Source organism: Callorhinus ursinus, unplaced genomic scaffold (assembly GCF_003265705.2).
Source record: "Callorhinus ursinus isolate GAN/ISIS: 27379988/994484 unplaced genomic scaffold, GSC_fseal_2.0 scaffold20, whole genome shotgun sequence".
NCBI lineage: Eukaryota > Metazoa > Chordata > Mammalia > Carnivora > Otariidae > Callorhinus > Callorhinus ursinus.
The window spans coordinates 28,389,720-28,416,662 of NW_027397082.1; the positions used below are offsets into that span (position 1 = coordinate 28,389,720).

Sequence of the window (26,943 nt, forward strand, 5' to 3'; positions counted from 1 at the left end):
AATGGGTCAACCAGGAAATTAAAGAATTAAAAAATTTCATGGAAACCCATGAAAATGAAAACACAACTGTTCAAAATCTTTAGGATAGGGCGCCGGGGTGGCTCGGTTGGTTGGGCTACTGCCTTCGGCTCAGGTCATGATCCTGGAGAGCCAGGATCGAGTCCCGCGTCGGGCTCCCTGCTCGGCGGGGAGCCTGCTTCTCCCTCTGACCCTCCCCCTCTCATGCTCTCTCTATCTCATTCTCTCTCTCAAATAAATAAATAAAATCTTTAAAAAAAAAAAAAATCTTTAGGATACAGCAAAGGCAGTCCTGAGAGGAAAGTGTATAGCAATACAAGCCTTTCTCAAGAAACAAGAAAGGTCTCAAATACACAACCTAACCCTACACCTAAAGGAGCTGGAGAAAGAACAGCAAAGAAAGCCTAAACCCAGCAGAAGAGAAATAATAAAGATCAGAGCAGAAATCAATGAACTAGAAACCAAAAGAACAGTAGAACAGATCAACGAAACTAGGAGCTGCTTCTTTGAAAGAATCAAAAAGATGGATAAACCCCTGGCCAGACTGATCAAAAAGAAAAGAGAAATGACCCAAATCAACAAGATCATGAATGAAAGAGGAGAGATCACAACCAACACCAAAGAAATACAAACAATTATAAGAACATATTATGAGCAACTCTATGCCAGCAAATCAGATAACCTGGAAGAAATGGGTGCATTCCTAGAGATGTATCAACTACCAAAATTGAACCAGGAAGAAATAGAAAACATGAACAGACCTATAGCCACTAAGGAAATTGAAGCACTCATCAAAAATCTCCCAGCAAACAAAAGCCCAGGGCCAGATGGCTTCCCAGGGGAATTCTATCAGACATTTCAAGAAGAATTAATACCTATTCTCCTGAAACTGTTCCAAAAAATAGAAATGCAAGGGAAACTTCCAAACTCATTTTATGAGGCCACCATTACCTTGATCCCAAAACCAAAGACCCCAACAAAAAGGAGAATTACAGAGCAATATGCTTGATGAACATGGATGCACAAATTCTCACCAAAATACTAGCCAAGAGGATCCAACAGTACATTAAAAGGATTATTCACCATTACCAAGTGGGATTTATCCCTGGGCTGCAAGGCTGGTTCAACATCAGCAAATCAATCAACGTGATACAATACATTAACAAAAGAAAGAACAAGAACCATATGATCCTCTCAATAGATGCAGAAAAAGCATTTGACAAAGTACAGCATCCTTTCTGGATCAAACCTCTTCAGAGTACAGGGACAGAGGGTACATACCTCAATATCATAAAAGCCATCTATGAAAAACCTACAGCCAATATCATTCTCAATGGGGAAAAGCTGAGAGCTTTCCCCCTAAGGTCAGGAACGCGGCAGGGATGTCCACTCTCACCACTGCTACTCAACATAGTCTTAGAAGTCCTAGCCACAGCCATCAGACAACAAAAAGAAATCAAAGGCATCCAAATCGGCAAAGAAGAAGTCAAACTCTCACTCTTTGCAGATGATATGATACTGTATGTGGAAAACCCAAAAGACTCCACCCCAAAACTGCTAGAACTCATACAGGAATTCAGTAAAGTGGCAGGATATAAAATCAATGCACAGAAATCAGTGGCATTCCTATACACCAACAACAAGACAGAAGAGAGACAAATCAAGGAGTCGATCCCATTTACAATTGCACCCAAAACCATAAGATACCTAGGAATAAATCTAACCAAAGAGGCAAAGGATCTGTACTCAGAAAACTATAAAATACTCATGAAAGAAATTGAAGAAGACACAAAGAAATGGAAAAACGTTCCATGCTCATGGATTGGGAGACCCAACATTGTGAAGATGTCAATGCTACCTAGAGCAATCTACACATTCAATGCAATCACCATCAAGATACCATCCACTTTTTTCAAAGAAATGGAACAAATAATCCTAAAATTTGTATGGAACCAAAAGAGACCCCGAATAACCAGAGGAATATTGAAAAATAAAACCAAAGCTCGCGGCATCACAATTCCGGACTTCCAGCTCAATTACAAAGCTGTCATCATCAAGACAGTATGGTACTGGTACAAAAACAGACACATAGATCAATGGAACAGAATCGAGAGCCCAGAAATGGACCCTCAACTCTATGGTCAACTTATCTTTGACAAAGCAGGAAAGAATGTCCAATGGCAAAAAGACAGTCTCTTCAACAAATGGTGTTGGGAAAATTGGACAGCCACATGCAGAAGAATGAAACTGGACCATTTCCTTACTCCACACACAAAAATAGACTCCAAATGGTTGAAAGACCTAAACGTGAGACAGGAGTCCATCAAAATCCTAAAGGAGAACACAGGTAGCAACCTCTTCGACCTCAGCCGCAGCAACTTCTTCCTAGAAACTTCGCCAAAGGCAAGGGAAGCAAGGGCAAAAATGAACTATTGGGGTTTCATCAAGATAAAAAGCTTTTGCACAGCAAAAGAAACAGTCCACAAAACAAAAAGACGACCTACAGAATGGGAAAAAATATTTGCAAATGACATTATCAGATAAAGGGCTAGTATCCAAAATCTATAAAGAACTTATTAAACTCCACAGCTAAAGAACAAATAATCCAATCAAGAAATGGGCAGAAGACATGAGCAGACATTTTTCCAAAGAAGACATCCAAATGGCCAACAGACACATGAAAAAGTGCTCAACATCAGTTCGGTATCAGGGAAATCCAAATCAAAACCTCAATGAGATACCACCTCACACCAGTCAGAATGGCTAAAATTAACAAGTCAGGAAACGATAGATGTTGGGAGTCATGTGGAGAAAGGGGAACCCTCCTACACTGTTGGTGGGAATGCAAGCTGGTGCAACCACTCTGGAAAACAGTATGGAGGTTCCTCAAACAGTTGAAATTAGAGCTACCATACGATTCAGCAGTTGCACTACTGGGTATTTACCCCAAAGATACAAATGTAGGGATCCGAAGGGGTACGTGCACCCTGATGTTTATAGCAGCAATGTCCACAATAGCCAAACTGTGGAAAGAGCCAAGATGTCCATCGACAGATGAATGGATAAAGAAGATGTGGTATATATACACAATGGAATATTATGCAGCCATCAAATGGAATGAGATCTTGCCATTTGCAATGACATGGATGGAACTGGAGGGTGTTATGCTGAGTGAAATAAGTCAATCAGAGAAAGACATGTATCATATGATCTCATTGACAGGAGGAATTCTTAATCTCAGGAAACAAACTGAGTGTTGCTGGAGTGGAGGGGGTGGGAGGGATGGGGTGGCTGAGTGATGGACATTGGGGAGGGTATGTGCTATGGTGAGCGCTGTGAATTGTGCAAAACTGTTGAATCACAGATCTGTACTTCTGAAACAAATAATGCAACATATGTTAAGAAAAAAGAAAAAGAAGATAGCAGGAGGGGAAGAATGAAGGGGAGTAAGTCAGACGGGGAGACGAACCATGAGAGACGATTGGACTCTGAAAAACAAACTGAGGGTTCTAGAGGGGAGGGGGGTGGGGGGATGGGTTAGCCTGGTGATGGGTATTAAAGAGGGCACACTCTGCATGGAGCACTGGGTGTTATGCACAAACAATGAATCATGGAACACTACATCAAAAACTAATGATGTAATATATGGTGATTAACAATAAAAAAATTTTTTTAAAAAAAGTGGTTATATTTAAAAAGAAAAATGATTGGGAAGAAGGCCTTCATTTGTATCTTAATTTATTAAAAAAATATTTCCAAATAATAGATACAATAAAAAGTTTTTAATTAGAAAAAGGAGCTATTATTTAAGTAATTGGTTCTACGTGAATCAAAGACAATTATACCATGCTTGAAATGCTTACTGATAATCATGGTGCTCAGAAATAGTATCTTAAACGAGGAAGTTACATGCCTACAAAGTAAAGAATCCAAATCCTTTGAGTGACAAAACAAGTGCTTTCCTAAATTATGCCACATTGCTTTGAACTTACTGATTTGACTAAGAATTTTCCTAGACTAATTATAGTTTAGGTCATCTTTACTGTCTTACATTTCTAATCTAATCTAGTACTGAAATATTTATCACATGACCTGGAAACTTTCTGTATATAATTATAAGAAACAACATGGGTTTCGTCAGAATGGCTAAAATTAACAAGTCAGGAAATGACAGATGTTGGCGGGGATGTGGAGAAAGGGGAACCCTCCTACACTGTTGGTGGGAATGCAAGCTGGTGCAACCCCTCTGGAAAACAGTATGGAGGTTCCTCAAACAGTTGAAATTAGAGCTACCGTTCGATCCAGCAATTGCACTACTGGGTATTTACCACAAAGATACAAATGTAGGGACCCGAAGGGGTACGTGCACCCCAATGTTTATAGCAGCAATGTCCACAATAGCCAAACTGTGGAAAGAGCCTAGATGTCCATCGACAGATGAATGGATAAAGAAGATGTGGTATATATACACAATGGAATATTTTGCAGTTATCAAAAGGAATGAGATCTTGCCATTTGCAACGACGTGGATGGAACTGGAGGGTGTTATGCTGAGTGAAATAAGTCAATCAGAGAAAGACATGTATCACATGACCTCACTGATATGAGGAATTCTTAATCTCAGGAAACAAACTGAGTGTTACTGGAGTGGTTGGGGGTGGGAGGGATGGGGTGGCTGGGTGATAGACATTGGGGAGGGTATGTGCTACGGTGAGCGCTGTGAATTGTGCAAGACTGTTGAATCACAGATCTGTACTTCTGAAACAAATAACGCAACATATTTTAAGAAAAAAGAAAAAGAAGATAACAGGAGAGGAAGAAAAGAGGAGTATGTCAGAGGGGGAGACGAACCATGAGAGAGGATGGACTCTGAAAAACAAACTGAGGGTTCTAGAGGGGAGGGGGGTAGGGGGATGGGTTAGCCTGGTGATGGGTATTGAGGAGGGCACGTTCTGCATGGAGCACTGGGTGTTATGAACAAACAATGAATCATGGACCACTGCACTAAAAACTAATGATGTAATATATGGTGATTAACATAACAATAAAAAATTTAAAAAAAAAAAAGAAACAACATGGGTTTTTGTATTTTACCCATGATGGTATTGTTTGTAGTTTTCCTCCACTGACTGAAAACTTTGTTACATTTCCCTTATTATAATGAATACATACTCATTATAAGAAATAAATCAATAAGCAGAGCTTTTAAAAAGCTACCTATGCCATTACCCAAATTAATCAAAATATATAACAATATTTTTATATATTTCCTTGCAGTCTATATTTTAATGCAAACTGCTCACAAAGTTTTAATCTTACTATAAACACTTCACCCTTGAATGTGGAGGTTAGGGGTGCAGATCCCCTTTGCAATCAAAAATCCACAAATTACTTTTGGCTCCCCAAAAACCTAACTAATAGCCCACTGTTGACCAGATGCCTTGCCAATAACACAATCAATTAACACATATTTTGTATGCTATATGTATTATATACTGTATTGTTAAAGTTAAAGAAGAAACGTGGATCTGCACAGTTCAAATCGTCTTATTCAAGGGTTGATGGTATGTAACATTGGGTCCACCTTCTATTATTTAACATTATAAGACAAGCATTTTCCCATATTATCATAAAAGCTTAGTTCTTAACCCTGTACTTAAATCAAAATCCTGCTAAATATACTGACGATGAATCTGAGAACTTTATAAATTACATCAATAAAGCAATGAGAAATACAATTTACACATCTCTACAAATCACTATAAATGAAGCAACAGAACTCAAGCCAAAGCTTCCAGGCATCACAGTGCTGGCCGGGAAAAAGAACCTCTACTCACAAAAAAAATGCAGAGGGGTACTAGATCCACAGCAAGAGCTTCTTTCCCCTTCCTTTTCTTTACTATACAGGCCTAATAGTCATGAAATATTAATCAGAAAGTTCATACTCATTAATTTTTTCTAATTTACATTAATGCTGGGATGCCTGGGTGACTCAGTCAGTTAAGCATCTGCCTTCGGCTCAGGTCATGATCCCACAGTCCTGGGATCAAGCCCCGCAATGGGCTCCCTGTTCAGTGGGGAGCCTGCTTCTCCCTCTCCCACTCCCCGTGCTGTGTTCCCTCTCTTGCTGTCTCTCTCTGTCAAATAAATAAATAAAATCTTTAAAAAGAGAAAAAACTTACATTAATGCTATCTTTTTGTGAACATTTATTATGTTATGTTAATCACCGTACATTACATCATTAGTTTTTGATGTAGTGTTCCATGATTCATTGTTTGCATATAACACCCAGTGCTCCACGCAGAACGTGCCCTCTTTAATACCCACCACCAGGCTAACCCATCCCCCAGCCCCCTCCCCTCTAGAACCCTCAGTTTGTTTCTCAGAGGTGCATATTTTTTTTTTATATTAAATGAGAAATTGTTCCAGAACTTCAGTTTCAAGTAGGTTAGAATAAACTAACCAATCCTCTGTTGAAAAACAACATGCTGCTGGGGTGCCTGGTGGCTCAGTCAGTTAGGCGTCTGCCTTCAACTCAGGTGGTGATCTCAGTTCAGGTCGTGATCAAGCCCCTCGTTGGGCTCCCCCGTACCTTTGCCCCTCCCCCATGCTCATGCACGTGCTTTCTCTCTTTCTCTCAGATAAATAAAATCTTAAAAAAGAAAAACAAAATGCTGGATGAAAAAATATTTAATCTTTTTTAAGATTTTATTTATTTGACAGAGAGAGAGAGACAGCGAGAGAGGGAACACAAGCAGGGGGAGTGGGAAAGGGAGAAGCAGGCTTCCTGCAGAGAAGGGAGCCTGATGCAGGGCTTGATCCCAGGACCCTGCGATCATGACCTGAGCCAAAGGCAGACGCTTAACGACTGAGCCACCCAGGCGCCCCCAAAAATATTTAATCTTTTTAAATGCACTGAAGAACTAGAAAAAAAAAGTAAGAAATACAGAGATAAAAACTGAATGAAAATAAGAATGATAGAAATAAGGGCACCTGGGTGGCTCTATCTCTCTCTCTCAAATGAATAAATAAAATCTTAAAAAAAAAATATATAAACAAATGATTTCATAGAGTAGAAACCAGAATAGACAAAGAGCCAATAAGAACATTAATAGACGCTGTACTTCATTAGTAATCAGAGGAATGCAATTTCAAACGACAATGAGATACCCTTCACATCCTCTGATGAAACAATTCCACCCCCTGGAATATAAACTCTTGCACAAGTATATCCACAGGCATGTACAGGAGAGGAATGCTGTTTCTAAGAGCAAAAAAAAGAAAAAAAAATCTAACTGGCCAACAGCCAAATGGATAAATAAACTGCAAAATGTCACACAAGGGTGTACGATACAGCATTGAAAGTGATTATTACAACTATACATAAAGGAATTTCAGGAATATGTGAAAAACAAAAAGCCTCAGAAAAATATGCTGTTTAGAAATAAAAAATAGAGGGACGCCTGGGTGGCTCAGTTGGTTAAGCGACTGCCTTCGGCTCAGGTCATGATCCTGGAGTCCCGGGATCGAGTCCCACATCGGGCTCCCTGCTCAGCAGGGAGTCTGCTTCTCCCTCTGACCCTCTTCCCTCTCGTGCTCTCTATCTCTCATTCTCTCTTAAATAAATAAATAAAATCTTTAAAAAAAAAGAAATAAAAATAGATATGATTTTAAATTATAGTTTTAGAAGGTAAGAGAAAGACACACAGAACATTCAATGTAATAACTTCTCTGGAGGTAGGAAAGCTACAGGGATGGGACACACAAGCATTTGCTCTATCATTTTCTTCGGACCTTACACATTTAAGTATTCTTTTTAATTAACTTAAAGTAATAATGAAAAATAATTCTTTAAAATTCACTTTTTAATAAAAATAAAATAAAAAAATAAAACTTTGTTTTTTTGTTTTTTTAAGATTTTATTTATTTGTCAGAGAGCGAGCAAGCGCATGCACAAGCAGGGGGAGTGGCAGCAGAGGGAGAAGCAGGCTCCCCGCTGAGCAGGGGGCCTGATGCAGGGCTAGATCCCAGGGCCCTGGGATCATAACCTGAGCTGAAGGCAGACGCTTAACCCAAAACTGTTTTAGCTTTTAGAAAAAGTCTAAGTACAAGACAAAATCAAGAAGTCATAGTAGAGGGGTGCCTGGGTGGCTCAGTTGGTTAAGCGACTGCCTTCGGCTCAGGTCATGATCTCAGGGTCCTGGGATCGAACCCCGCATCGGGCTCCCTGCTCAGCAGGAAGCCTGCTTCTCCCTCTCCCACTCCCCCTGCTTGTGTTCTCTCTCTCGCTGTCTCTCTCTCTGTCAAATAAATAAAAAAAAATCTTAAAAAAAAAAAGTCATAGTAGAAAAATTAATAAACTTAAATTCATGAAAATCAAAATTTGCTCTAAAGAAAAAAGAACCTTATCAAGGAAAACAGCAGTGAGGGGAAGGGGTCTACGATTCACACTCTTAAAAAGCCTAATTTCCTGGATATGTAATAAGCTCCTATAAAGCAAAACTAATTTAAAAACAGAACAAAAATCAATAACCCCAATTTAAAAAGCCAAAGATATGAATACACAGCTCACAGAAAAAAATACAAATGGCTTTTAAACAAAAAGATGCTCACTCATAATTAGAAAAATGCAAATTAGAATTATAGTGAGATACTTTTTTTTTAAGATTTTATTTATTTGACAGAGAGAGAGAGAGCACAAGCAAGGGGAGCTGCAGGCAGATGGAGAGGGAGAAGCAGGCTCCCCACAGAGCAGGGAGCCTGACAAAGGGCTCGATCCCAGGGCCCCGGGATCACGACCCAAGCCGAAGGCAGACGCTTAACTTACTGAGCCACCCAGGCGCCCCAAGACATATATTCCTTATTTGTCAAATATCAAAAGATATGATAAAATACTACTTTGTGGATAGGGTAGAAAAAGTACTCTTATTCTCATATATTACTTCTGGCTTATAAATCGGCATTAAGAGCATAATAAATATCAAAATTACAATGTACAAACCAGTGACCCATAAATTCTACTTATAGAATGACTTGTAAGTGTTCAAATGACTTTGCTGCATAAGCTCAATCAGCAGAAGATGAAATAATCTGTATTGTCCAACAATCCAGGACCAATTAACTAATGATAAATACATTTTGTAGTCATAAAATAACTACATAACCCTGATATGACAGCGAAGATGCACTATTAAGTGAAAAAAATTAAGATCCACAACAGTGTTTATAGGATGTTTTCATTTTTTTACAGGAAGAGAAAAAAAGGATAGAAGGAAGAAGTAAAGAGAAAGAAAGTGGTGTCGTTTGATGCCTTGAAGAGAAACTTGATGACTGGGAGGGTTGGGAGGGAGTTGTTTTCCCATTGTATATACTTTTGTATACTTTGTATTTGGAATCAGCGATTGTATTTCCTATTTTAAAACTAAACTATGATAAAAACTTGTAACAACTATACTGCATACTCTCATGAATATTATCTGCAAACAAGTTTGCTTTTTACTTTTTGGGGGGAACTGAACTTGAAAGTCCTTAACAGAAAAAAAAAAAAGATTCTACCACTACATGAGTACATGAGGCAGATTTTTTTTTTTGAAATTTATTTTTTTTTAAATTTTAATTCCAGCATAGTTAACAGTGTTCTATTGGTTTCAATGATTCAACAATTCTCTACATTACTCAGTGCTCATCATAAGTGTGCTCTTAATCCCCAGCACCTGTTCTCCCCATCCCCCCACCGACCTCCCCCACATATTTTTCTTAATGTTGGACATTCTTCACTTTAAGCTTTATTTCTTTTGTGAAATAAGTGTTCTCATCATTTAAAAAAAATTATGGAGTTGATAAATGTTGTTTAATTCTAAAATTAGTGTCTAAAACATGTGCTCTATAATGACAATATTATTTAAATTGGCCATGCAACTTTCAAATAACCTACCTCTTTCTGTACTTGCTCGATCTGTTTTTTGGCATCAGCCAGTTTCTCTTTCAGCTCAGCATAATCTTCTTCCTTCCTCTGAAGATCTGCTTTCAGATTCTGTGTAAGACCATAGCTTGCAGACAGCTCCTCTTTCAACCTGAAGAACACAAACCACTTTTCTATAGCGACGCACCGCGAACCACACAGGATCCTACATGTGAGCTAGTAACAACCTACACAGGTCTCAATTCTCACAAACTCGGAATGTCCGACCAATGAGTGAGTCCTTCAGAGAGAATTTCATGTGATTTTATAAACAGATTTTTGCGTAGAACTTTTGGTTCCAAAGGTTTACCTGAACTAAGTTCCAGTTCTTGACGCTTCAAACATGCTCTACTAGATTGTTATACCCACCTAGATTATTTAAAAGCTACATAGAAGAAAACCAAGAAAATAAACCCTTTGCACATTTTAAAATATTTTAATAACATTTATCTTACTTTTCTGCTTTTTGCCAGTTGCTTTCCTTTTCTTCTTCCTTTAACTGAAGTGAATGCTTTGCATCTTGCAAATTTCTTGTTAATTGTGAGATTTCTTCTTTCAATTTGACTTCCCTTACACTTAAATCTTTGGTGTTTTTGATAGAATCCTGAAGATTTGTTTGAAATTCCTTCAGATTCCTTTCTAGCTTTAAGATGATAGATTCCTTTTCCAAAAGTTCTTGTTCTAATTTGGCTGAATGACTGCATTCATCTTTTTGAGTTTCTAAGATTGCTTCAAGTTCCTTTATTTTCATCTTATAGCAAGTAACATCTTGTGTAAGTTCTGAAAGCGCTCTCTTCCCTTCAACTACATGTTGTACTTGAACATCAAGAGAAATGTTTTTTTCTTGCAATTCTTGTTTCAGCTGCTGTATAAGATTTTCTTTTTCTTTTAATAGGTCACTTTGATTTTTACTCTCCTTTTCCTCCATTTTTAGTCTATTGTTTTCATCCATACAACCTTTTAATTCTGCCTGTAACTTTTCAATTTGTTGTTCTAGTTCCTGGATCTGATGACTTTTTTTGGAAGAGGCCTTTACAATTTCCTTACATGCTTCCCAAATGGCTTCAATATTAGAGTGGAAAGAACCTTCCCTACTGAGTTCTTGAGTATGATATTCTTTTACCTGCTTACTTACCAAATTACCATTCTCTAAAAGGTGTGACTGTGTATTCGGCAAATTATCCTCTTGAGCACTTGACAGATCCCTGAGATTGAGTAAATCTATGTTTGAGATCTGATAAACTGATTCAAGCGTTCGTAGTTCATCTATTTTTGCTTGCATTAATTTTATTTGTGAAACATTATTTGCGATGTTCTTCCTAGCGGTTTCTATCTCCTTTGACAATTTCACAATCTTTTCCTCCTGTTCTTGATTGATACTTCTCTGCGCATGTAATTCAGAAATTGCATTATCATAATTTGACTGAATTTGTTGGACCTCTGTACTTAAAGTAAAACTCTTTTTTTCAGAAAAAGAAAGTTCCTGCTGCAAACTAACAATCTTTTTATTTAATTCTGCTTTTTCTTCCTTTTCATTTTTAAGTTCATTTTCAGTAGTAAGTAAACATGTTTTCAGCTCTTCATTATTTTCTTGTAAAATTCTAATGGCTCCCTCATCTGAAATGCTCTTCTGCATTTCTTCACTTTTCTTTTCATCTTCAGTTTTAGTTGGACTAGCATGTATAGGTCCTTTAAAAATAAGAAAATTGTTATTAATCTGGTAAGGCTTAATAAAACTAAAAAGTTACCACATAAGCCCCTATTTAAACATAAAAAAACATGGAAGCAAACTTTTAATGAAAACAAAAATAAGCCACTGAGTGAAAAAGAAAAAACAGGTTGCAAAACATACACCCATATATGCCCATTTATGTAAAAACCATAGTTCCTTCAATCAATGCAGAAAGAGTTAGCAAAGGAAGTACACCAAAATTGACAATAACTACCCAAGCAGGATTATCAGTTGTTTCTATTTTCTTTTTGTAACTTTCAATAGTCTTTCAATTATCTACTACAAATCTTTGTTAGCATTATAATATGGGACAGAGGGAAGGAAATCACATGAGACACCCCAAGATAGACATTCCAAATCCTAAAGATAATTTTAAAGCACAATTATATTACAGATCTACCAAATGAATGACTTGAAAACTGAGTACCTTATAATTTCATAGCTAAAATTAGGGGGAAATTGTTGAAATTCTGGACACTCCCATGCAGCCTTGCCCATCACTAGCTACATAACTGTCAAACTCCTTAACCCTATGACCACTTCCTCAAATGGAAAACAAAAATAATATCATCTATCTCAGTTTCCATAGTATTTATGCAAAAACAAGCTTTATTAGTTTTCATTTTTCAAATACAATCCATATTCGTTTCCTTCACCCAACTGTCTAGATGCTCCTGTACAGCTGTAATTGTGCAATCCCATCATGCAATCCCAAAATCTCTTTTCTTTAATACAGACTAGTTTTAAAAGCTCAGTGAATAAGGTTTTTTTACAACAAACTTGCCCGCCCACTCTTATGGATTTTTTTTTAATAATCTTCAACCAGTATGTCATTCTTCTATTAGATTGTCTCCTACCATCTTACAAAGTTGTGGCAAGCCATCCCAAAGTGGAATGACCCCATCTTCTCCACTATTCAGACTTCTGTTCTACTTTCCATTTAATGTAATTCTCTACTTATGATGCTATTTTTATACCTATGACTTCATCAGTGGAAATGACTAATTAGGAAAACTAAATGAGGATGGATTTTTTTTTTCATAACTTAGAATTGTTTTTTTAAAAAAAGAATCTTCTTGCTCTTTAAAAAAACAAGTCATAAAATTGTCTGAACCATTCATCAGGAGATATGGGATCTAAGCAAGTTTAAAACAACAACAATCAGAAATTCAGAACTCACAAATAGATCCTATTTATCTGAGTCAAGAGATTTGAATCATGCATACCATATGGATATAGTCCCTAAACCCTGAAGTGAACACAGAAAGCTCAATAAAACTTTTGTGATCAAGTAATGTTCTTCTTTTAATTTTACTGTATTTCAAGAACTAGGATAATTACATAATAAGGTAAATCAAACTAATTTGTTTAGTACCTAATTTTTTTTCAGGTAATCATACTATTCTTTCAGAAAACTTTAAATGTTTTATATCAAAAGATTTATAGAACATATTCAGGACAGCCTTATCAGGAAAAAATTAAAGTATTAGTCCAGCAATAGAGATGGGAAAACTCTTAAATATCTATTGTTAACTTAAAAAACTAAACATAAACAACAAGAATGCAGTTCACACTTTAATTCAGTATACTACGTTCAACCTATACTTCTACTGCTTATATTTTGTTATAACAATTACAGTTTTGATTGAAAAATCACAAGTAAGCAGACTGTATCATGTCTCTGGTTTATCTCTTTTATTGCTTTTTGAAGCCTGATTTCTCGTGGCTACCAGCTTTCCCAAAGTACAGATACACTGACCTCAAACAAGCAAATTCACTTTCATGGGGAAATGGTTTTGCATTCCCTTTTAGGAAGAGAACACAAGCATCCCATGAAACTATCAACCCCCTGATCTTACCCTAGTGGTTACAGGTTAGAGACTTTTTCGTATGAGGCAAAGGAGAGGAGGGTGGTTATAGCTTAGATTTTCATAGGATACCTTAGGTAATCCCTGTGGTCTCTACTAACACAAATAATTGAGAAATAGTCAAAGTGGTTGTGACTTTAAGGAGAAAAAAAGTCTTTTGTCTTTTTAAAATCTACCTGCATCAAAATTATTTATAGCTAACAACTATAGTTCTTACTTCTTCATGAATGGGTTACCTTTAGGATTAGTCCCACTGCGTGTTTCACTTGTTCCTGGCCACGTCTACTTTCTAGTGACCTATCAATCTTACATTCTCAATTATTCTATGGCACTGACCAAAGTGAAAGGGAGAAAGGAACAGTGTTATAAAAAATCATAGCAAAGTTGTCCTCCCAGTAGCAATGGGTAACAGAAGGCATATGCATATTAGTCTCAATCTATTAGCTCACACAAGCTCTGTACATCCCATAAACTATATATCTAAGGTTATATTATCCTCTAAGGCATCTACTTTTGGAAAACACTCATTTTACTGAGGCTCTATGAGGTGTTTATTATGTCGGTGTATTACCCCATTGTTTTTATCCCTGACAAGGTAGTACTTATTTTGCTTTACTAATAACAAAAGTTAAAACCTAACTTACCCATTTTTTCTAGGGGTGAAACAGCTAGTCAGCTTCCTAAAGCTAATGTTTCTAAACCTTCTCTTAGAAAGCCCTACTCCCAGTATCATACTACAAGTTTTCTAAAAGAAATAACAAATAGCTTAGAAAGAACATAAAAGTTGATTTATTCTTCCACATAAATAGGACATGTACTATACAGTAAGCATGCACCTACTTTTTTAGTAATTCTATAGTAAATACAGTAACTTGAGCACATATGTCTTTCGTAATGTTCAGTTCAAAGTCTTACTGGCAGATGTCCTTTTATAGAAGGAATAGAGAATGTGGGGAGATTTTTGGCATAAAAAGATAGTATAATTATGAAAATAGAAGTGATGTTTTAACTACCATAAGCACAGAAGTAAAAAGAATCATATGCATGCAAAATATGATAAAAACACAGTATCTAAAAATATTTTACTAAAATAAAAGATAGCTGTAAATACATACACCCATCCGCCAGGCAGTCTATAACATGTTAGCATAAAATCAGTGATATGTACATTTCCTCAGGTTTTCTGCTTAGGTAAGTAAATTTTCTTCTATTTGCAACTTTTCCCATTACTGGTTTAAGAATTAACTTTCTTAAAGCCCTCCTGATGGCAAGTGAAGTAGTACCTTTCTTTACTGGTGGCTCTTCTAGTTGAAGTTCATTTTTATTTATTCTTTTTCTTCCCAAATCAGTTTTGGTTTTGTCGTCCTCAGGCACTTTAAGAGTTTCATTAGAAGCCAATTTATTGTTTATTATTAAAGAAAATGTACCAGCCTTATCCTAAAACAAAATAAAGATTAGTTCACATATACAAAGCTACAAGAAATGTGAAAGATATATAAATTATGTTTCAGTAGTGTAACATGAAAATTTTATTTTCAAATTTGTTGAAACATTTTCAAAGTTATTTCTTAAGTCTCGCCCTAAAATAACTGATGGTTCTGGCAAGTTAAGTAATATTAACTAACTTGTACATTCGGTAAGGAAAACAAAAACACTTATCTCAAAGTCAGGTAAGTATATAGTTTTACCCTGATACCTAAAAACAAATTCATCATTAATGGGCTAGAGACTAGTTTGGGGATAACTGGAGAACTCTAAAACACTTACCCCTCAGTCACATTCAAAATGTGCTTTGTAAAGAAAATACAAAACACTATGACAAAATTGTTTCTTATAGATACTTGAACTTAAAATCTTGAGGTCCCACTCTAGAAACTCAACAATTGTTTTGTTACCAAAGCCTCTCAAAGATAAGCAGCATTTTTTTATACTTTAACAACTCCCAGAAAAATAGTTTTGGCCTTAACTTATAGCCTATGTATATTTAAAGATATACAGTCTACATACAGCCTTAAAACTGAGCTCCTAGTTTATCTAAACAATAAAAATCACTTAGATTTTTATTTTTTAAGGCAAATTTTATTTAAAAGGCTAGCAGAAAAAAAAGATACTATATACTGTTATCCGGAAAGAGGAAGGGTGAAACTCAGCAGTTAAGGACAAGTCTATAAAGTAATCAAAGGTATAGTAAAGCCAGGGATTTTTTTAAAAGGCAATGATTACTTAAATCCCTTCTGCTGGTAACAATCCATTTTAGGGGGGAAAAAAAGTGTATGAAAAAAACAAAATGCCATTTTCCATCATAAAATCAAACATTTTATTCAGGAGATATTGATGAGATGCCTTTTTTAAATCATAAAGTAATGAGTTGTTTTTTTATTTAAGCAGTGTTTTTAGATATCCCTAAACAGAGGATGTTATGATGAAAAACCTCCACTCTCACAATTAGTCCCCTGGTGTCACTGAGAAATAACAAAATCCTGGAATAGATAGATGACACCTCTGACAGAGGCTAAGAGTTTACTCCATGAGAGGTTCAAGTTGTCTCTTCCCTCACTCTTAGACCTCTCAAAATGATCTGATCATTTTTTCCCTCCTTCAAATTAGACAACTTCACCAAAAAAAAAAAAAAATCTATCCTCCACAACTGTTACTGAAAGGAATCTTTTCTACCCTAGAGTATGTATGGTTGGAAAAATGATCAAGAACCATCATTCAAAATAAACTTTATCATTAGGAAGTCTGCTTTCAAGACAAGCTTTGGAACAGTGATCAACAGTTAATCAGCACATCAGGTTAAGTTGCAAACTTCCAAACAATTTACATTTGTTATGTATTTATGTGAACAATTTCATATACTGTTTAAACCCAGCTGGTAAGAGAATCTAGAACCTATCTAAAAAGTCTATTTACAGGCAAGGACTATTAAATTAGGAACACTGCTAATTTAAATTGCTTTTTTTACTATTACTTAAACATGACTAACACACTGTGGTATATAAACATACTACAGAAATAAATATAATTCCAACTTAAATTTCCAACAATTTTCTTCGAAGATGCAGTTGCCAGAGTGATGTCTCTGGCTTTTTTTTCTTGTTTTTATTTTCCTTCACCAAACCAAACAAGACTTACACAATCCAAATCAAGTGATCAGAGCAAAAGCATGTGCTGAATAGCCAAACAAAAGTGCTTAGAGTCTGAAAGCCCAGAAATTCATACTGTAAAAATTCAAGCCCCCAGTCCCAAAAGGTCTTACCACCCCTTATTTCACTAGTCAATATCCTCTTCTTAATCTCTACCACCATTATCCAACTACCCTTAATCAAAGTCATCATCAACTATCACCTGACTCTTCCAAGAGGCTTTTCTGGTCTCTATGCCTCCAGTCTAACTCCATCTCAATCCCATCCTCCAAATTTCCAAATACATCACTCAAAGTAAAAAATCAATTTTGCTACTCCTCTCTTTAAAATTAATGACTTCTCACTGCCTACAGAATAAAACCCAAACTCTTTAATGCAGAATTTAAGGACTTCAACCACCTTACCCCAACCCACCGCTCCCAGCCTCACTTCTCACCTTTCCTTGCTTCAAACTTTCTCTTGAACAATGCTTGTGCTTTCCTACACTGACTGAAAGCCTTCTCGCTGCAACGACTTTGTGCATGCTGAATCTTATCCCTGGAAGGCCAGTCCAATTTCCTTGTCCCTCATAGCTATGGACTGCCTCTTCCCCCTACTTTCAACTGGCTAAATTTTTTTTTAAGATTTTATTTATTTACTTGACAGAGACCCAGCGAGAGAGGAAACACAAGCAGGGGGAGTGGGAGAGGGAGAAGTAGGCTTCCCGCTGAGCAGGGAGCCCGATGCGGGGCTCAGTCCAGAACCCTGGGATCATGACCTGAGCCAATGGCAAACGCTTAACGACTGAGCCACCAGGCGCCCCTCAACTGGCTAAATTTTAATCATCTTTCATGGCTCACCTTAATCATTTTCATCTCCAGAAAGTATTCCCTAAACCTCCACCTATTCTCAACTTCTTGTATATATTGACTACCACTGCACATTTCATTATAATTATGTTTACATGGTCTCTCCCTTACTAAGGAGTCATTAAGGGGACTAGTTTTTATTCATCTATATAATTCTCAAAATCTAACAGTTCCTGGCACAAAGTAGACATTCAACAAGTGTTTTTTACTGAAATAAATCATTTTATGCTTCTTATCCTTGCTCTTCTCCTTATTATAAGGGTGTCTCTCCCAGTTTGGGTACAAAAAAAAGTCAGATAGACCGAATAATGCATCTAAAGGATACCAAAATAGAGGTCTGCTACCAGAGATTAGACAGAAGGAAGCTACTCTTCTAGATGCTTCTTATTTACCCCTGTAGTATCAAAAGCCCACCTAATGCTGAGATGCTTCAGAGAATATTGGTGGATACTGGACTTTGACTGTCAAGATAGAAAGGATAGTTAACAGTCACTTTTTACAAGATACCAATCTCGTCTCATCTGGTCAGAGAAATGACATACAAAAGTACCTTCAAACAAAGCAGAGAGGTTTGGCTATTAGTTTACTCAGCCTATTATGTCTATATACTCTGCCTTTTTTAATTCAAACAATAATCTCTGGAGTTTACAATAAAAAACATAAAGGAAAACCAAAACCATTGTTTAAAAAAAAAAGGATTAAAAGGCAGGCTGATTATCCTAACTATGAAATTACCAAAACTTGTACTTCTAAAACCCTTACACACTTTACATGGCATAGTACATGATGCAATTTTAAAATAAAATATCCTTGCCATTAAGCATATGAACATTAGCAAAAAATGCATTTAATAAAAACAAGCCTCTAACAAAAAAAACCCTAACTCCACTGAATTTCATTTATACTTCTATACAGAGACACAGAAATACAGATAGGTACAGTGACAGAGATAGAGACAGAGCAACAGAGACAGAAATCTTTATGACCTGCAGATGTCTGAGCACATTAAGTTCCTTTTGCCCCAGAGCTCCCCTTACAACTAGCTACGGCTTAGACTTCCAAGAGCTACGTATTCTTCTCTCTCATGTACATAAAGCAGTGCCAGCATAGTTTGTGGGGTATTAGGTTCAAAGAGGTCAAATGCCCTCTTGCAAGTTCACAAAAACTCAGATTTGCACTATGGTAAGCTAAATTCAACACCGAAATAAACAATTCAACATTCTTAGTAAATTAATCTTAGTTATATAAGCTATTTTAAATTATTTTATTTTGAACTAAAACATAGACTTTTTAATGTAATTTATAAGGTAGACAAAGTTAAATTCTTACAATGCTTGCAAATATGTTTTCTGTATGAAATTTTAGGTTCTGAAATTTGTTGACTGTATCCTCTTTTTGATCAATTATATCTACCAACTCTTGAATTCCTTGATTCTGCATAAGTATTTTCTTTGGAAAGAAGAAAAATAGCAATGTTTACTAAGTATATTTTAGGATAGATAAAATGCAAGTCTGATGCAATTTTAGAATTCCTTCAAATTTTAAGACTAAATAAAAATACCTGTAAGTATGCATAGTATGACCTTATTTTTGTTTAAAAAATGACATATATTTAAATAAAGGGAAGAAAAGCAATATAGTATATTGGGTAAGAGGAATCTGGAATCAGACTGTCCAGGTCTGAATCCTAACTTTTCCACCTTCTAGTTGTACGACCCTGGGCAAGTTACTTTATGTCTCTGTAAAAATAAAAAACAGTAACAGTATCTACATCATAAAGTTGTTCTGAGATCTAAATGAGTTAATATATGTAAAGCATTTTAGAGAGTACATAGTTAAGTATTCTATAAAAATAAATACATATGGGGCGCCCACGTGGCTCAGTCAGTTAAGCGTCCGACTCTTGATTTCAGCTCAGGTCATGATCTCAGCATCCTGGGATCGACCTGTGGCAGGTTCTGCACTCAGTGGGGAGTCTGCTTGAGATTCTCCTTCTCCCTCTGCCCCTCGCCCCTGCTCGTGTGCACTCTGTCTCTTAAATAGATAAATAAAATCTTTCAAATAAATAAATATGTATAAGGTAAAGTTCTAAAAAAAGCTACCAACCAACTTGGTTTTCTCTTATTTTTATTCAGGAGGAAGATTATGGGGACCTTTTTTATCTTCTATTTTACATAGCTTAATATAACTGACTTTTTAAAGCTAGTGTCTACTATTTTTATAACTAGAAAAAAATAAAGGAAAAGATTAGGAATCGTCTAAACAGTAGCTGTAATGTCTTCTGCTAAGTACATTATTTTGGTTACTTCTTTAAATTCTAGATATTAGACACCAAAGATCTTGACTTATGTCTGTCATATCTTAAAATATTTAGCTCTTGAGAAGTATAAATGTAAACTGATGTAAGAAGACCCATGCCAGGGGCACCTGGGTGGCTCAGTCGTTAAGCGTCTGCCTTCGGCTCAGGTCATGATCCCAGGGTCCTGGGAGCAAGGCCCACATCAGGCTTCCTGCTCAGCGGGAAGCCTGCTTCTCCCTCTCCTCCTCACCCTGCTTGTGCTCTCTCTCTCTCTGTCAAATAAATAAAAATCCTTTAAAAAAAAAAGAAGAAGACCCATGCCAGAGAAGGTCAGAAAAAATAGCAAGTTTAGAGTTCTAAATTCACTTTACCTCGACATATATTTATAATTTCATATTTAAACCTATCAATGTCAAATCCATCTACAACCATTTGGAATAATTATCTGATCAAAGTGCCAAAGATCTTCAGAATTCAATGCTGCACATTGCTCAAGCCATATCCCATACTTTAAAATTTTAGATGAAATAAATACCATTTAAATGCATCAATCAACACTATTCACCTAGTGAAAGAATAACACAGATCTCTATGTGCTAATGTAGAATTACCTCCAAGGCATCTTTTGAGGGAAGAAAACAAGACACAAAACTAATTAATCCCATTTGTGTAAATCTCTTTTTAAGTAGGGTCTATGCCCAGCATGGAGCCCAACGCAGGACTTGAACTCACAACCCTGAGATCAAGACCTGAGCCGAAATCAAGAGTCAGACGCTTAACCAACTAAGCTATCCAAGTGCTCCTAATTTGTGTAAACTTTTTAAAAGATGTGTATGTTCCCTATATATAAATAAATATCTTCTGGAAAGACTGAAGAAACTTTCCAGTGACTAACATTGAAAACTTATAATTTTCAATTTTTTATCAATTCATTTATTACTTTTTTAAAAATTATTTTTAAAATAAATGTACCTTGTCATAATTCATGTTCCTTCAATTGCTTAATTATTAAGTTCCTTATCAAGACAAAATAAAACTTGAAGTATTACCTTATTAGATTTCTCAAGCTCTTGAACCAATGAATTTAAATTAATTTCTGATTCTGAAAAAATAAGAATATTGAAAATAAATAACTAAGCGTCTAAAAAAAATATATCACTGAATAATCATGAAACGTGTTACATTTGGGAAAAATGATTTTGACAGCACTAGAAGCACACAGCATTCAGCTACTAATTCTACCCCCAGAGGGCAATGTTTCTGAAAAAGCCACATTCAACATCCCATGCAGGGTAAAAATGAATGACAACACACTAAATTGTAAAAAATTTCTGGTATAACTTCAGAGAAAAGAGGAAAATAGTAGTCCACTTTCTAGTCCACTTAATTATGAAGAGATACCTCTTACCTGCTATTTTCTAACCATTTTCACACAGAAAAGGGCAGAATATTTCACCTAACACTTTTAAAAACCAGATAGGACATTATAAATATACATATATATTAATTATAAAATATATATATATAAATTTAAAAATAAATATATATATATATATATAGCTCTGAGCTGGAATGGAGCACCAACAAACTTAAGACCACTCCATAGGAGTCACTTTATCCCAAACTTACAAGCCCAGAGCAGAATCTACTACATTATGACAATTCAAAAAAAATACAGAAGAATAAAATTCACAGCATTACAATGTCCTGTAAGATTTCTTAATTTGCTGATAAAACTAATGCTTAGTTTGGTGGTTGTTCTTTGGTTTGGGTTTTTTGGGGTTTTTTTTGAGAAGTCCATTTTCTACTAATACTAGTCTGAAAGTAAAAGAAGGCAAAAAAATTGTTTAATAGTAAATTACTATAAAGTCACTAAAATGTTAAACTTTAAATATGTTACCTAGATCAAAGAATCTTCTTGTCACTACGGCAAATAAGCTGCATAAATTTCTTATATTCACCAACTATCTTTTTATGCATTTGTAACATCTAAATATGGATAAAATACATCTACTTACCACTTTCTCTCTTTTTTAATTCTTCCTGGGTTTTGATTAATTCTTCTTTGGTTTTAGCTAATTCAGCTTTAACTTGATTAAACTTTATTTCTAAACAAGCAATAGCTTCCTGGGGGTCAGCAAGAGATGCAATATATAAGTGAGCAATTTCAGCCTGTTTCTTAATATCAGTGACATCATCTTGAAGAGAATCAATGATATCTTCAATTCCTACATAATTATGTGCTTCCTAAAAATAGCAAAAACCACATGCCTAATGTTAACAGTGGCTTTCACTCTTACAATGTGGTACTATCTGATTTAGACAGTTTTAAGAACATGTAGCAAAAAATTCACAACTTAAAATGTTTTTCAATAAAGTATATTAAAGTATCTCCAATTATAAAAAAGCTTTGTTCCATTACTCATTTTTTGTTTTACGGAATGTGAGACATAGTTCCATTAAAAAAAAATGTCATAAGCTATAAGTCACTATAGAACAATGATGACATCAGTTCAGGTATATTTTCACTTATATGTCTCCTAAGTCTCTGTTGGGATAGCTGAGGAAACAAACCTCCATTATCACAACTCAGTCCAAGAGCCAAACCATGTCTGGGACACATAAAGATGATTTGACAGCAAGAGCCAGGACATCACCATCCCAAGCCCCAAAACTGAGTAATTAAAAAAGCAAAACAAAATCAAACAACCCCCAAAAGATAATCAATTTCAGTGGAAGCAGCAGAAAAGGATAATGTTTCCTCAACAGCGGGGAATGGTCAGTCAGCCAACAAGAGCAATCCTTTTTACATATAATGCTTTTGTTTTAATCAGAGCAGTATAAGGGACTCTTAGGTCCCTCTGAAACTGTTTAACACAAATCCAAGAGAGGCGTCCCATAATCAGACTAAAAGGAACCTACCTACCTATAATCAATACAATGACTCAAAAGCAACACCAAAATGAGATATAAACATAACAGACACATAATTTTTTCTACTCTAATACCTATATTTAAACTAATTGTGCTTAAATTCCTAGCAAAGCATGCTGAATAAAGCTACATAGTAAGTTGTTTAATTCTCAAGTATGTTAATGTTTTTTCATTATTGATGTGGTACACTACATGCTGGCACCAAAAACATCACTACCTAACATTTCAGTTAACATACTTTGGTTTCAACTTTCATGGCACAATCTTCATTCACTGGTTCTTCTTGAGTGTCACATTTACCAACCAAATCCTTGAAGATAGCCAAACGACATTCAGCATTTTCCTCAAGTATCTCTCGTTCCTGGAGGAGAGTTTCCCTTCATAACACAAATTAATCCCATTAAGAAAAAGCAACACTTTGTGTTTTTTTTAATTTCCAAGATTAAGGATACATGCACCCCTATGTATACTGCAACATTATTTACAGTAGCCAAACTACAGAAGCAGCCCAAGTGTCCATCGATAGACAAATGCATAAAGATGTGTGTACACACACACACACACACACACACACACACACACACACACACAAAATGGAATATTATTCAGCCATAAAAAGAAACGAAATATTGCCATTTACAACAACATGGATAGAGCTAGGGATTATAATGCTAAGCAAAATAAGTCAAAGAAAGACAAATACCATATGATCTCACTCATATGTGGAATTTAAGAAACAAAACAAATGAGCAAAGGGAAAAAAGAGAGACAAACCAAGAAACAGACTCTTAAGCAGAGAACAAACTGATGGTTACCAGAGGGGAAGTGTGGGGGGGGTGGGGTCATATGGGTGATGGGGATTAAAGAGTACACTTATCATGATGAAAAAAATAAATAATAAAAATAAATTTCTAAGATTAAGTACATTATAAATTAGAAGCAAATTTTAAATCATTCACGTACAACTCTGAATCACTGTGAGAATTAGCACGTTACTTTCAAGCCCATAGGAAGGTCAGAATTCAGAAGCCATTTAATATAAGTAAGTAACTTTTAAGAATTCTGAACAAATAAAATTCTCAATTTCTACTAGGACATGAAAGAAATAACTTACTTAAAGTCAGCTTCCCGTTGAGCTAAATACTGAGTAAACTCCTGTGTAACTTCATCACGAATTTTAAATTCCAATGTTAACTTTTCTTTTCTTTCATTTATCAGTTTTTTTTTCAAGTCTTCGATTAAATCCAACAGTTTCTAAAACATAAATATTAAAGTCCTAAGAACAAATATATCCCAAAAGAAATCCTACAGTCTGAGCATTCAAAAATAACTCATTTACTCGACTATAATTATGCATCCTTTTAATGATAATATTCTCACTGAAAACTATGTATTGCAGAAATTCATTAATCTGAAATATGAGGTGGGCCTCTCTGTACTTTAAAAATACACTCACAGTAACTCAAATGTCTTACTGTATGACTACATGAAGAAAGGAAAAAGAAGAAAAAAATCTGAAAATCTATTATCTACCAGGAACTACTCTGGAGAGTTCATATTTGATGCCTTTCAATCCACACAACCTCTGTGAGCTTGGTAGCAGCATCTATATTTCATAGGTGAAGAAAGTAAAGACCAGGTCTGTGGAAAGTGCTAAAGGTTGGATTTTAAATTAGTCAAGATCTAAAGCCTAAGTGTTACAGAGTAGTTACTAAGAACCCCCAAATACTTTCCAAAATGGAAAAAAGAGATGTTACATAAACTTATCTTATTTGGCTTTTATAACTATCCAAATGTGAGCAACAACTCCAAGACCTTGGAAAAAGCATAATCATATAATATGGACAATGAATAAATAAAGCAATTAACACTTGACATGACCAATATAGAGCTATAATAAAATAAATTATAGCATCAGATAATAGCCTTATATTCCTTAAGGTTTCTACTTAAAGTTTCTCAATAATAAATTAACCAATAAATTCTCTCAAAGCTACAAATCTTTCAATGTCTCAATTTTATATCTGAAAATATTTTCTATAGATATCCTGACTTTGAAATTCTCTTAAGAACCTATGCTGAGCGAAATAAGTCAATCAGAGAAAGACATGTATCATATGACCTCACTGATATGAGGAATTCTTAATCTCAGGAAACAAACTGAGGGTTGCTGGAGTGGAGGGGGTGGGAGGGATGGGGTGGCTGGGTGATGGACATTGGGGAGGGTATGTGCTATGGTGAGCGCTGTGAATTGTGCAAGACTGTTGAATCACAGACCTATACCTCTGAAACAAATAATACATTATATGTTAAAAAAAAAAGAAGATAGCAGGAAGGGAAAAATGAAGGGGGGGAATCAGAGGGGGAGACGAACCATGAGAGATTATGGACTCCGAGAAACAAACTGAGGGTTCTAGAGGGGAGGGGGGTGGAGGAATGGGTTAGCCTGGTGATGGGTATTAAAGAGGGCACGTACTGCATGGAGCACTGGGTGTTATACGCAAACAATGAATCATGGAACACTACATCAAAAACTAATGATGTAATGCATGGTGATTAACATAACATTAAAAAAAAAAAGAACCTATACTGAGGAAATACTTATATAACAGGACCCAGTGTTTTGGCTGTGAGAATGGTTATCAGAGTATTGTTTTGTGGTAGCAGTTATATTTAAGGAAAAGTGAAACCTAATTCAAAAGTCAATCATAAAAGATTGGTTCAATTATGGTACAATCACACAGTAACCTACTGTAATGAACAATGATGACTTGTATAAATAATTCATACTTTGCACAATTTACTTTTAAGTGAAGAAAATCAAGATACAGAAGAGTAATGTACAGTAAAAATCCATTAAGGTGAGTGGTATGTAAAGAGATCTTTAATTTGTTGCCCTTTTTTTTTTCCAAACTCTACCATGATTAATACTTTTAAAATTTCAAACAACCACATTTTCCCAATGTTTAAAACAATAAGCTGTAGGGGCATCTGGTGGCTCAGTTGTTAAGTGTCTGCCTTCGGATCAGGTCATGGTCCCAGGGTCCTGGGATCGAGCCCCGCATCAGGTTCCCTGCTCAGCGGGAAGCCTGCTTCTCCCTCTCCCACTCCCCCTGCTTGTGTTCCCTCTATTGCTGTCTCTCTGTCAAATAAATAAATAAAATCTTTAAAAAACAAACAAACTAACAATAAGCTGTAATGAGACCTGAGCTGAGATCAAGAGTCAAGAAGCCACCCGGGAGCCCCTGTTTACAGCAGCAATGTCCACAATAGCCAAACTATGGAAAGAGCCCAGATGTCCATCAACGGATGAATGGATAAAGATGTGGTGTATGCATACACAAGGGAATACTACTCAGCCATCAAAAAAATGAAATCTTGCCATTTGCAACGATGTATTATGCTAAGCAAAATAAGTCAATCAGAGAAAGACAATCATCATATGATCTCACTCATGGTGGAATTTAAGAAACAAAACAGTATCACAGGGGAAGGGAGGGAAAAATAAAACAAGATGAAATCAGAGAGGGAGACAAACCATAAGAGACTCTTTAACACAGGAAACAAACAGGGTTGCTGGGGAGGGGGGAGGTAACTGGGTGATGGACATTAAGGAAGGCACGTGATGTAATGAACACTGGGCATTACAGAAGACTGATGAATCACTGAACTCTACCTCTGAAACTAATAATACACTGTATGTTAATTAATTGAATTTAAATTTAAAAAAATAAAACAATAAACTGTAATGATTAAAGAAGAAATGTGGGAAACCTAGAGAAATCTACACGAATGTGGGAATAGCTTGGGAAACTGGTTTATTTTAATAATTGTCAACAATTCATTTTTTATCATTGTTAGCATATGATGAAGTTTTTGCTAAAAAAAAAATCTGGTCTTTCTAGCTAAATGAACCCTAAGTATTAATATGCTAATATCAATGTATCTCATAATGATTTTTAATGCCAATTAAAATGCTAATATAGGGGCGCCTGGGTGGCTCAGCCGTTAAGCGTCTGCCTTTGGCTCAGGTCATGATCCCAGGGTCCTGGGATCGAGCCCGGCATCGGGCTCCCTGCTCAGCGGGAAGCCTGCTTTTCCCTCTCCCACTCCCCCTGCTTGTGTTCCCTCTCTCG

General features: G+C 35.9%; 1 protein-coding gene across 5 annotated transcripts in view; it reads right to left on the minus strand.

The window, feature by feature from the left end:
* KIF20B (kinesin family member 20B) overlaps positions 1 to 26,943 on the minus strand; it is a 95,285-nt gene that overhangs the window by 47,632 nt on the left and 20,710 nt on the right. For 2 of the 5 annotated variants that reach the window (XM_025880983.2, XM_025880984.2), the window contains exons 14-21: positions 23,922 to 24,061; positions 23,046 to 23,184; positions 21,892 to 22,120; positions 20,923 to 20,975; positions 18,904 to 19,023; positions 14,864 to 15,017; positions 10,436 to 11,669; positions 9,954 to 10,092 (exon numbers count right to left, since the gene is read on the minus strand). In XM_025880983.2, coding sequence (XP_025736768.1) covers positions 9,954 to 10,092; positions 10,436 to 11,669; positions 14,864 to 15,017; positions 18,904 to 19,023; positions 20,923 to 20,975; positions 21,892 to 22,120; positions 23,046 to 23,184; positions 23,922 to 24,061 — 2,208 coding nt within the window. The remainder of the gene's footprint in view (positions 1 to 9,953; positions 10,093 to 10,435; positions 11,670 to 14,863; positions 15,018 to 18,903; positions 19,024 to 20,922; positions 20,976 to 21,891; positions 22,121 to 23,045; positions 23,185 to 23,921; positions 24,062 to 26,943) is intronic. The other 3 variants (XM_025880987.2, XM_025880985.2, XM_025880986.2) reach the window with 2 other exon arrangements.